At 38.8% G+C, this 12,398-nt stretch overlaps 1 protein-coding gene across 1 annotated transcript; it reads right to left on the bottom strand.

Annotated features, from left to right (window-relative positions):
- Nucleotides 1-11,101: 11,101 nt before the first annotated feature.
- On the bottom strand, nt 11,102-12,191 carry Ddrgk1 (DDRGK domain containing 1). The gene is made up of 3 exons (XM_065219713.1): nt 12,042-12,191; nt 11,471-11,970; nt 11,102-11,402 (listed from the first exon to the last, which is right to left on the bottom strand). Exons 1-3 carry the CDS (start codon nt 12,136-12,138, stop codon nt 11,136-11,138), a joined length of 864 nt encoding a protein of 287 aa, XP_065075785.1. The 5' UTR covers nt 12,139-12,191; the 3' UTR covers nt 11,102-11,135.
- Nucleotides 12,192-12,398: the final 207 nt, after the last annotated feature.

Here is a 12,398-nt window from a genome sequence, read left to right as displayed (position 1 = left end):
GTATATCAGGGTTGAGCGGTTGTCGTCGTACAGTTCCCCCCAGCCTGTACCGTGGGAGTTAAAATCTCCTAAGATCAACCGAGGCTCAGATAAAGCTGAGCAGATATCAGAGAAACCTTGGCGAGAGATCGCAGTTCTTGGAGGAAGATATACTGAGGCAATACTGAGGCTTTTACCTCGAATATTTACCTGACATGCGACAACTTCAATGCCTGTCACCGAAGGCAGATCGATTATATAAAAGGGATGGAGCTTATTAATCCCGAGAAGCACCCCTCCATACGAATGTGCTCGATCAAGGCGAATAATGTTAAAATCGTGGAAACGGAGATCGGTGTCTGAAGAAAGCCATGTTTCACAAAGAGCAAATGCATCACAAAGTGAGTTGTGAAGTAAAAATTTGAATGTGTCAAGTTTCGGTATAAGACTTCTACAGTTCCACTGAAGAACAGAGATCATATCCCCGACCTCATTCGGAAAATTATCCATCAAAGGATATGATCGACGCAACGAAGGACCACCTAGAAGCTAGTTGCTTCAAAAGAGTTTTCACAAATGGAAGCACTAAATTAATAATGTTCCTACTTGAGTCAGAGACGTTGAATATATTGAAGATGCTCTCCACAATTCCAGAAAACGTGAACATGGCATCATGTTCTTGCTGGTTATTCAGCTGTTTTTCTGGCTGAAAAACTGGGATATCTGGGGTTTTAGATGATCCCGGAAGTGGCGGGAAGTCTTTGTTAAAATTACAAACTTTAAATCCCGGTGGTGGGGGTTTTGCTACATTTCCGCTACCTCTTAAATTTGACAAGGTAGGTTGAGAGTCCGTACGAGAGGCCTTACGAGGTTTTTGGGTGACGTTTGTTTTGGACCGCTTCCTCGTGTTGCCATTAAAGACAAAAGGACTACTCTCACCCACCTCTGAGTCAGAGCCCTGATCATCATCTGGCAGGAGGTGGAATGTGTTGTTGCTTTTTGGGGTGGTTTGGGAAGATGAAGCGGTCGTTTTTAAAATTTCTGCTAACGAGCGCTTAGAGCGAGCTTGCAAAGACCGCTTTAGTTTTTCTCCCTGGTGTTTGTACTTCGGGCAATCACTCAGAGCATGCGGAGCATCCTTACAGTAAACGCATTTTGGGGTAGCATGACAAGGACCCTCCGTATGCTCCTCCCCACATTGATCGCACCGCGGTTTGTTGGAACAAAAGTCCGCGGTGTGACCTAGTTGTTTGCATTTCAAGCAATTCATTACCCTCGGTACAAACAAGCGTACAGGTAGTCGAACCTTCCCAATTGTGACGTAGTCAGGTAATGCCGATCCTGAAAAGGTCACACGAAACGAATCTGAGAGGGTATACTTTTTGTTAGTGCCTATGAGCGACACTGACTGCAGTTGAGTGCAGTCCAGTATCTTGACTTTCGGGAGGGCACGGTTTTTGAAAATGCCGAAAGATTCGACTTGTAGGAAATCCTCACAAGTCAGACTCGATTCGGTGACCACTCCTTCAATTTCTACGTCACAACTGGGGACGTAGACTCGATATTCGATCGAAAAAAGCTCACAGGCAACAATCCGGAAAGAGCAAATTTTTCGACGGTGCCGTCAACGCCAATAGGGACACAACTGTCAAAGCGTTCTGTACCCGGTATTATCATAGAGGTAACTCTAAGACCACTGGGTCCCGAAGAAAATCATTATTATTTTTGGCTCACTCAGTACCAGAACAACGGTCCCAAGCAGTCCCAAGCTATTTCACTCACCCCTGCATGTTCTGTATGAATCCACACACCCCTGATGTTATCTGTCAAACTTTCATAGCGAATCAAAACAAACATAGTGTAGTAATAGAATTTCAACTAGAATAGGGTACGTTAATCGTTTGCTTGGGACCAATAGGCTACTAAAGTGGTGAGCCAATTTAAAATCGTTAGTTTCGTATTGATTGTTGGTATTATTCAACATCGGAACAAAGGGAACACCAGTGCTATTCTTCCTCTATAGTATATTATAGCTCTATTGTTTTAAGCTATCTCGACCGAACTCTTTTGCATTTTAAAACGACTGTTTTCTCATTGATATTTCGTCGTCAAAACTACCAAACCCCACAATCAAAAATGACCCACCGTGACTAACCTCAGTCTTCAACCACAGCCCTCATGATCATGTTAAGGACACACCTAAGAACACAACCAGTGCTGAGATTTGTCATTGTCATTGACAGACTTTCGCGCCATATTGACAAAATTGTTCGTCACATAGTCACTGGCAGACTTCATCCTCAAAAAAACCTTCGTCGAAATCTCATTCTTTTTTTCTTCAATGATAAAGATTCACCTGGTAACAAAAAGTGTAATTTCGTACATTCTGTGTCACATTATTGTTATCCAAGTAGTTTAGGACGTAGATGCTTGTTCACATTAACGACTCCATGTAATTGTGTTGCTCAAGTAATTTAATTTCGTTTAGTTAATATAAAAATAAAAAATAAATCAAATTTAGTTAATATACACATGTTCGACAGCATTATCATTTAAAATTGACATGGTTTGCCTTGACTATGACTGTTAGCTCAAATTACTGACCAAAGCAGAATTGTCAATATCACCGTGTTTTATCGAGATTTTACAGCACTGAACACAACAAAAACTAATCGGTCAAGTGCCAAGCTTGCATGTGCGATCGCGACATTTATTTTGTCAACGAAACATGCTTCAACTTGAAGAAAAAAAATCATAATGAATTATTCGTAGACACCTAACCGTAAAAACTCAAGGAACATGCTTCATGCGATCGAGGTCATCCCTCTGACAAATGGGAACGATGAAAATAAATCTCGATTACTCCCCGAACAATGAGGTATACACAGCAAAAAAAAATGTAATATCGATAAATGTAATTCAAGCTGATGTATGAAATAATGATGTAATAGCGAAAAGCAGATACAATATTACATAAATGGATGTAATTTTGTTCGCAAAATCGATGTACATCGTACAATGTGATATTACACAACCGATGGATTGACCTGGTTGCAGCAGTTTCGATGTAATATTCAACAACTTTTTTTGCTGTGTACACCAAGGCAAAAGCTTATTCAAAATTCTGTCAAATCCGACATGCGATATTACAAGCGTGGATTTGGACGAGGATTTGGATCCAATTGTGGATCAACCACTTGAATTGCCAAGTGCTAAATTGGACGATTTACGCAAACTGATGCCATATGTCAAGCAAAAAGATTATTTTGCAACATTTCTCAAATACTTAGTTCCTGAAAAAAATTAAAGGGTTGTGTCCTAGACACGATCGCAGTATGACCAACAATCAATACGAAACTAACGATTTTAAATTGGCTTACCACTTTAGTAGCCTATTGGTCCCAAGCAAACGATTAACGTACCCTATTCTAGTTGAAATTCCATTACTACACTATGTTTGTTTTGATTCGCTATGAAAGTTTGACAGATAACATCAGGGGTGTGTGGATTCATGCAGAACATGCAGGGGTGAGTGAAATAGCTTGGGACTGCTTGGGACCGTTGTTCTGGTACTGAGTGAGCCAAAAATAATAATGATTTTCTTCGGGACCCAGTGGTCTTAGAGTTACCTCTATGGTATGACGTAGAACCACACAAAATTGATGTTTTTCATGCATTTTTAACTATTATACTTTATCTTAAAATTTTCAAGTATTTCAATGTTTCGGTTATGGTTGACTCAAAACAATTTACACATTTTTCTTGACAAATATCCATGTGAAATTCCACATGATTTTCATTTGACCAGACATAAACAGAATCCACTCAGAAGTACACATGAAATTTATACGCAAATGAATAGTATGTGTGGTCACGCATGGTTTTTATATCTTCATTCCTTTATTTAACGTCGGTCTCTGTTCCGCAATCTAGTGCCAATCACCGACGGACATCGATTGCCATCCATTGACGGCAATCGAATGTGCAGGAAGGCAGCTTTCCACACCTGCGTAGGATATCGCACCCATTCACAACACACATGGGCCGGGACCAACGGCTTTACTTCCCTTCCGAAGGAAGACGTCACCAGAGATTTTTATGGAAAGGTTGTTGATGAGTGGGTTAGGAGAGGTTTTTGATGAGTGGGGGGGGGGGGGAAGGGGAAGTTGTTGAGGGGGGGGGGGGGAGATTGTTGTGAAGGGTGGTGGGGAGAGGTTGTTGTGAAAGGGGGAGGGGGTTTACATCATTACTTTTCCTCATTGTGATCACGCCGTGAACCCCCTTTAGCCGCTGATTTGGTCCTGCTTACTGCAGGACCAAGTGCCACGCCGTCCGAAGCGACAATGAGCAAACGCATGACAGCAGCGCTGTTTTATATCTTTTCAGGTTCAGAACCTGATAGGATTTCCCGCCGTTTTTTCATGAATGGGGCGGAGCAAAAAGTTTCTTTTGTGCAGAATATGTAAAAAAGGATGGACTTTGGATGTTAATATAATTGCATATATAGAGGTACCAGATATGTTTTACAGTCAGTTGTTGGTAATTCATCGAGTATATGTCCCTTATTAGGCAATATTTTTTTTGAAAATGTTGGCTCTGCATGTAAAAAATTAATTGTCCATACATTATTAGGGTTTGCTTAAAATTTATTTCCCGAAAAAAAATGATCGTCAAAGTCCATGTCTTTTTCGGGTTATTGTTAAAAGGGAGGGGGAGGGGGTTGTTAAGCGGGAGGGGGTTTTACATACACGTTTTTTCAAGTCTCATTCCTCATTGTGGTGGACACGCCGTAATCCACCTTTAGCCGCAGACCTAGTCCTGCTTGATGCAGGACCTAGTGCCACGCCGTCCGAAGCGGTAATGAGCAGAGGCTGGAGAGCAGCGCTGATGTATATCTTTTCAGGTTCAAGCAGAATGATGTGCAACCAAGTGGTATTCGTTTATGATGACTGGGTTTGGGAAAAAGGCTTATTTCATGATATCAGTGATAAAATTATCATTTGTACATTTTAAATAGTTTAATCACATAAAAATTGGAAAAATATTTATTTCATCAGGTTCGTAATGTAATATCCTATCGATTGGCGTATTTGGATTTAAATTTCATCTATAAATGACAAAGTTACAAGCGTTCAAAACCTAACACTCCTTCACCACACATATTTTTTGATTTGCACCCCAGTATAGTCGACAAAGACGTAGTTCTACGTCAAAACAGGAAGAAGAACAATAATACCGTTGTAAACCACTTTGATGTGGATCTCGCTCGGGATCTCGATCCACTGGAGGACAGCGATGTAGATTTGACCGAATAACATGAATGAATGTAAATTATTGATGAACAGCTTGAGCTAATAAATGAAAAACGAATCATGTAGAATTAAAAAAAAAAGTTTGTGATTAAAAATATACCGAATATTAAAAAAATATGCAAATTTTCCATACACTTACATTTTTCCTGCATACATCAGAAAAAAATAATGGACAAGTTCTTATTATAAACGTTGTTTACTTAATAATTCTTTTTTTTTTAAATTATAGTCACTTTAACGCTCTTGGGTCATTCGTGACTTGTCCGGGGGTGAGATTTGAACTCGTGACTTTGGCGTGAGAGGTATGAATGCTAACCACTACGCCGGGGTCGCCCCCAATCTTACTTACTTAATAAATTGGCAGAATGGTAGTTTTAAGCTCGGTTTTAAGCCCATCAACAATTGGGTTCTTTAATTTTGAAAAATATATCGGTTTTTATATATCATCTGAAAGAGCTTCGTTTTCTGAGCACAGCTATATTTTTTTCGAACCCACACACTTCCATCTAGATTTTTAAATCAAGATTTAAAGCAAAATAATAACTTCACTGTTTGACACTAAACTGACCAACTGACAGCTCGCTCCCATATAAAGTGACACCGAGGGGCGCTAATAAGGTGATTTTTGCAAATGTAATTGTACATATTTAAAATAGTTCCAGTGTACCAAAATTGATGAAATTTTGGGTTTGGGTTCCATTTTTAATGCAGATTACGAATATGCATTTACCTCAATACCCTTAAAGAACCCAATTACAAATAATGTTGTAGTTGTAATTATCTGACCTCTAAACCGTATTCTTACCAAGGTCCTAAGTAACATTAATCTTTGCAATCAAACCAATTTGACAGGTCCTTACTGATACTGAAAAAAGCCAAAGGTCCTATGTAACAAAACCACGAATTTAACCTGAAAATTATGAATAAAACGAAAAAACATACACTTCAGTCGAATTCTATGTGTTTCTTATGCTTTTGAGAAAACAAAAGATTATCGTTTTATGTCGTAATTAAAAATGGCATTTAAAAATATATTGCAAAAATTCAAATCAATTTTTCTCCAATCAGCTTCAATGACAGATAGGACCTTTTGAAATGTTTGTCTAGAAATAAAAGCACGCGGAGCAAAAACCCACAACCGTTCTCCAACGCTTCTCAAAGCGGACTTACGGACGGATTACTTTAGACGTCAAGTTCTCGAGAATAAAAAGTCACACTTGTAAATTTACTATACTATCAAATAGAGGAATGTTTCCTCCACCAGCTGGTATAGTTAGTTTGCAAGGAGTGAGCTTTTATTTGCGAAAAATCGGCCGTTGAAGACATTGTTTTTAAAAGCAGTTTCGCCCTAATCAAATGTTGGCCAAGGATTTTCTTTTGAAGGCGCCAAACTTGGGTAGTGAACCGTATCACCAGTTCATCAGAGTGTCAATCAGTGTGATGAATTTACTCGTGAATTTATAACAAGATGCAAAAACAAATATTCACATACACACACATACGCATATCAAGCAATAATATTTTGCATTTTCAAAGCAAGCTTCGTAACGTTTCCTAAATTTCTTAACATTAAAATAATAATTTTGGTTCTGCAAACTGACGGTTATTTTATGAAACCGACGAAAAATCATCACCAGGACGAAGCTGACAGAACGAACTGACAATGGTGCTACAAGGATTGCTAACGTTTGCTTCCTCACTGGTTTTTGGTGCTGTCGCCCTCGTAGGTATTTGCTATACTGTTAATTACGTCCACAATCGCCTTCACTACGAGGAACCTGTGCGACCGCCTCGGAGCAACCAATCGTCTTCTAAATGGAACGGATATGATAACTTTGAATTGTAAGAAACCCCATCTTTAAAAGAATGACGGTATTTATTAATGCATTTTTGTTTCATTGCAGAATCACTTGCACGATTTGCTTAACCCCAATTGAGCCGAAATCCAAGAGGCAATTGCCTTGTGGTCATCAGTTCCACGAAAGCTGCATCGCTGGCTGGGTTAGCCTAACGAACCAATGCCCAAATTGCAGAAAAACAATTGCTTCTTGAATCAGAATCTAGCGGGTGTAAAACTAATCCGTTCACTAATACTTCTCTTCTACTTGATAAACGTTAGTTGGATTTGATACAGCGAATTACCGATATGATTGAAAATAAGCTTCGAGCTGAAGCAAGATATACTAAATAAATACGAAACCATAATATTATAGTAGAGTTGAATGGGAATTAAATTTCTTTCCTTTTCGCTTTAGTTATTATAGGCCTTCGATAGGAATTAATAATTAAATTAGGCTTGTGATTATGAGTAATAAAGCATAAAATTACATTAGAAAATGTCTATATTCACTTGTTAGAGAAGGGAATCCGTTGAAATAATTCATCTCTGTTGAATTCAAAGCATCATTCTGTTTTGGAAGAAAGGCATTCATAAAGTACGATGCGATGATTGTACCATTACCCAGAATCCATTGACCATTTTGAAAAGTTAATGATTTTAGTATTCTTTTCGTAATTAAATATTCGAAGAAGGGAATATTTCCTTTACTAATATTCTCTATTATGTTTTAAAAGAAGGAAGTAATCTAATTTTTTTATGCTTTATTATAGATTTTTAGCCGTAGGCTAGTTCATCTCTTAAATTACCCCGAATGTCACGTCCCCGACCGGTCTTCATTTGATTACTGTTCATTCTTTTAACATCATTACCGCTGGGTAGAATGAGCAGTAATCAAATGAAGACCGGCGCGGACGTGACATTCGGGGTAATTTAAGAGATGAAGTAGCCTACGGCTAAAAATCTCTATAATAAAGCATAAAAAAATTCGGGGTATTGCACAAAGCACAACCCATTATTGTAGTCATAAATTGACTAGTCAAGTTTTTATCACTAAAATTAATCACTTAATCAGGGCTGCCTTTCTAAACATGCTTTTTTCAAATGACTTTATCTATGTTCGATGAACATGTTTCAGGCTGCATTTTATTTCTTTCTCATCCATTCTGAATAATATTTTTTGTAGTAAACACAGTGGCAGCACGCCTACCAACACCACTAGCAGGTAGAGGAAAATTTCCCCTATCTGATGATAGTGCTAGCATGCGTGGACGAGCCACCAGTTACGCCAAATCGAAGATCAAACGCACCGCCTACAAAAGCCGATACGTTCCCTTGAAAAAGTTATCGAGAATTCTACTAATTAATGAATTATTGACAATTACCTACATCATGATCCTTGGCTCCACTATGATTTTAACTTACCACTTTTTGATTATTTATCAAATACCTCTCCGAGTATATAACTTTTTTTTTTTTTTTTAATTCTTTATTTAAGAGATTTTTAGCCTTAGGCTAGTTCATCTCTACTGAGTATATAACGCTCCGATGCCTTGTTGGCTTCTGGTCTCATTTGGATTGGTCCTGAATTTGTTTGATATCCTGTTCAAAGTAATTCTATTCCTTCTCCTTAGTCCATTGAAATCACGTTATTTCTTTGAGTTCCAGCTCCATATGATTCGCCATTCATAAAGATAATGGGTTAAAATGGAGTAAAACATACATAAAGGTAGATTAGTATTAGTTGTACTTGATCCAAACAATAGAAAGAAGCATAGATAAATTAGTAGGAAAATAAAACTTATATATAACTAAAAGTGCAATGGATGAGTGTTAGTTCCGGGATCATTTTAGTGTTAAGAGTAATGTTAGTTTTGATCCGTCCCTGATCAGTCCCTCCAGCACTATTTACAGCAATTGTGATAAGACTATGTGACACTGCTACTACTACTACTATGTTAGATGTATGACTTGTCAATTTTCGCTAGAGAAGAATACTGTTTTCTAACGCAACGCAATGTTTCAATGAAGGTGTCTTTCAATAAATCACTCAATTAGATTTTTGAAAATTTGCTCAAAAAGGTTTAGTTGACACATCATACCTTACCGAAAACTAAAGCACAACAATCCTAATTCTTATTTCAAACCTACCAACATATTTAACACATCTTTCCTAAAACTTCACTTATTCGTAAAGCCTGATTGAAGATATGACTTTTGCTATTGACATTGCCTGTAATTAACAAATATATTGAATAGGAAGATTTATTATACAACTTCAAAAGCTAGTCGTCTCCCTAAGCGGGTCCCCCGCGTCCTATCTTCTATGTTAATTGACTTTCTGAATTATCTTATTGAAGTTCATTTGATGATTATTTAGTCTTATTTAATAAATAACTAAAATCTCGAATCTACCCACACTATCATAACTCATGCTTGTAAACTAAAATTAAATGTGTTTCAAGTACTTCTGGCTTTGACATATATTAATTATATCTTTGTTCGTCCCAAGTGACACCTTCAAGTGACTAAAATGCTTCACTTTGAAGTTAGTTTCCTAGCTAATTTTAAATTGTATATTGTATAGGGTATATGTGCCAATTACGCTCTCACGTTTCCACTATGTCGCACCACAAAAATACATATGGGTATGTCACAATAGAAGCACACCACAGTGGAAATCCCGCATCATAGTACAAACCCTCCCAAATTAAAAATGAAGCACATCCCAACTTAAAAATGCAGCACATATAAGATTAGTTACAATCCCATGTACACAAATGGTGTTTAACGTTGTTCCCTGAGTAATGCTTCAATGAAAACAACAATGAAAGCTTGTCACGCAAGTAGAAGGAGCGCTGTTGGGCACTTTCTGAAATATGTCAATAGTATAATTACCTTGCAACCCCAAATAAATCTATCTGCGTAGAAAAATAAGAGTGATTTGCGGCAAAACCCGCCAGTATCACACCCAACGTCAGTGCCTATACGTAAGCGTACAACGACGCGGCTCTCAATCAAAGGAGTAACAAGTGTGATACTATCACTGCTAGACTAGATCTTTGGTTCTCTCATGCAGTGGTTTATCAGAGAGGGGAAGCTTAGTAATCCCCATTGCCTGCCCATGACGCCATTCTATCGCGGCATGAGCCAGCAACGCCGGCCATAAACTTACCGTCTCCAACACTCCACTATAAAGTATGAAATTAGGCCCGCCCACCAACAGCAAGGTGCTAAAACTAGCCAAGGGGAGGGTCATCCATTCTGAATAATATTGGACTAAAATGGTTTCATTGCTGAGATCCAGAGACCACGTCCGGGACACGTTGGGCTGCGCTGCACTAAGGGTATGCACATGTTTACACGACTCGGAAGTTACGTTTTATTATGTCAATTTGAGATTTGTGAAAAAATAGAATATTAAGGCCTATTCAGCGTCACGAGTGAGGTGACTCTCCATTTGATTTGCACGGTGAGGTGTCGCGGTAACTTTTGTCACCTCACCTCACTCGCGGTGCAGAATAAGGGGTTACTTTCCGGGAAACAGTCCCCCTTATCTGTGAGGTGAGGTGACATGCTGTCACAGGTGAGGTGCAAAAACTCAAGTGGAATTTCACTTCGCTCGCGGTGAATATTGTCACCTCACAGCGAGTAACCTCATCTCACTCGCGGCGCAGAATAGGCCTCAATACGTTCCAGGAAATAGTTTTCTGAGGAACGGTACATTCCAGGAAATGACGTACAATTACAAACCTGATCTTGATGGCACTTTTTGGGACCTTATCCACGACGGCATTTAGTTGACTGTAGAAATTTGTAATACATGGCCGGTCACAAATTCTGAATGCAACGTCATTTATGTTCCCTAATCAGCATCAATGTTTATCAAGGAAAGAAACGTCGCAAAAGTTGTATAGGCTTTCTTTCGCTAATAATTGAACAAGCTACCAGCTTTAAACTCACACATGTAATTACTTTACCTAGTCAAAAGAATAACAAACTTTCCCTCATTCAGAGCCAACAGCAACTGGGGTCAAGTTTATCAAACTGCTGCTATTTTCCGCGAGTTCCGTAATCGAAACTCTGCCGCGTTGTTTGATAAACTTTGCAACAGCATTGAGCTCCTCTTCAGAAATGTAGATAAATTTCCCTCGGTCATCAATCACACCGCTAAGCCGTCCTTCCTTTTGCAGATCAACAATCCTGTCGATGGCCGCCTGAGTTTTGAGTTTAAACTGGACGGCTAAATCTTCCAGAACAACAACCTTGTTATTCTAAAAACAGAGAAAATAGATTCATATAATCGATATTGCCAAAAAACAATAGCATCAGTTCGACATACTTTTACAAAATTAATAAACTCCTGCACCATGTTTTGTTTGCCAACTTCTTCCTCGTGATCGAATCCTTCTTCTTCTACGCTAAATGCTTCCTTCATTTTGAGATACTCTTCGTGCTCTTTCCTTTCCCTTTCTTCACGAGCCTTCCTTTCGACCTCTTCTTTTTTTCGTTCCTCTTCGGCTTCCTTATCTTCCTGTTGCTTACGTTCTTCTTCGGCCAGTGCATCTATTTTCTTCTGGTCTTCTCGCATTTTTAACTCCTGTTCCCTTTGAGCTTTCTTTTCGGCCTTAGCTTCAAGTTTGGCTCGCTTTTTGGCTCCCATTTTTTCAGCGCCCAAGTCCTGAGCTGCGTGTGGGATTTCATCATCATCGTCGTCTTGGTCAGCCGCGACTTGCTCTTCTGGTGCTGCCGCTACTACCCTAGCACGATTACGCTGGTTTCGGACCACCTGCGCACGACGTGGAGCATTAGCTTCGCGTTCATTTTGCACCTGCTCTGCACCTGGGTCAATAGAAATATTAACAATAAAAAAAGATGATTTCCAATGTTCAAAGCTTATTATTGAAACTTACCCGTCTGAGATTTGGTCTTGCCTTTTGAAAGAAATAATAGTGTCAATAAAACTACTAATAATGCAACAGCAATTCCGATGAGCAGATATAAATCCATCTTGAAAGTTCGAAGGATCACAAAATAATGCAAATTTCTACGTAAAACTCCAACTCTCAGGATTCGTGTCGTGTCAATATTTTGAAAATGTATCGATCATTTCCATAATTCTCGCGTCACTTTTCAAATAGACCAATCTACATTGATCGATTCTCCTCATCGACTCTCTCTTTCGTTAATAACTCGGCTACAAAAACGTCTCCTTTCGTCTTTGTCATATTAGATGCTATTGTTGCTTCTTTCATCAACTGTGTGTCGAA

The sequence above is a fragment of the Ochlerotatus camptorhynchus genome, unplaced genomic scaffold (assembly GCF_037179485.1).
Source record: "Ochlerotatus camptorhynchus isolate MF236.1 unplaced genomic scaffold, CSIRO-AGI_Acam_v1.1 ptg000109l, whole genome shotgun sequence".
Taxonomy (NCBI): Eukaryota; Metazoa; Arthropoda; class Insecta; order Diptera; family Culicidae; genus Ochlerotatus; species Ochlerotatus camptorhynchus.
This window is presented reverse-complemented; position numbering and strand designations above follow the sequence as displayed.

What these genes read in the sequence shown, in the direction of transcription:
- Ddrgk1 (XM_065219713.1), bottom strand. Translation starts at nt 12,138, where the DNA reads ATGGATTTATATCTGCTCATCGGAATTGCTGTTGCATTATTAGTAGTT. An exon ending in CAAGACCAAATCTCAGACGG is followed by an intron (nt 11,971 to 12,041) that starts GTAAGTTTCAAT and finishes CTATTGACCCAG; the next exon opens with GTGCAGAGCAGGTGCAAAAT. An exon ending in AGTTTATTAATTTTGTAAAA is followed by an intron (nt 11,403 to 11,470) that starts GTATGTCGAACT and finishes CTCTGTTTTTAG; the next exon opens with AATAACAAGGTTGTTGTTCT.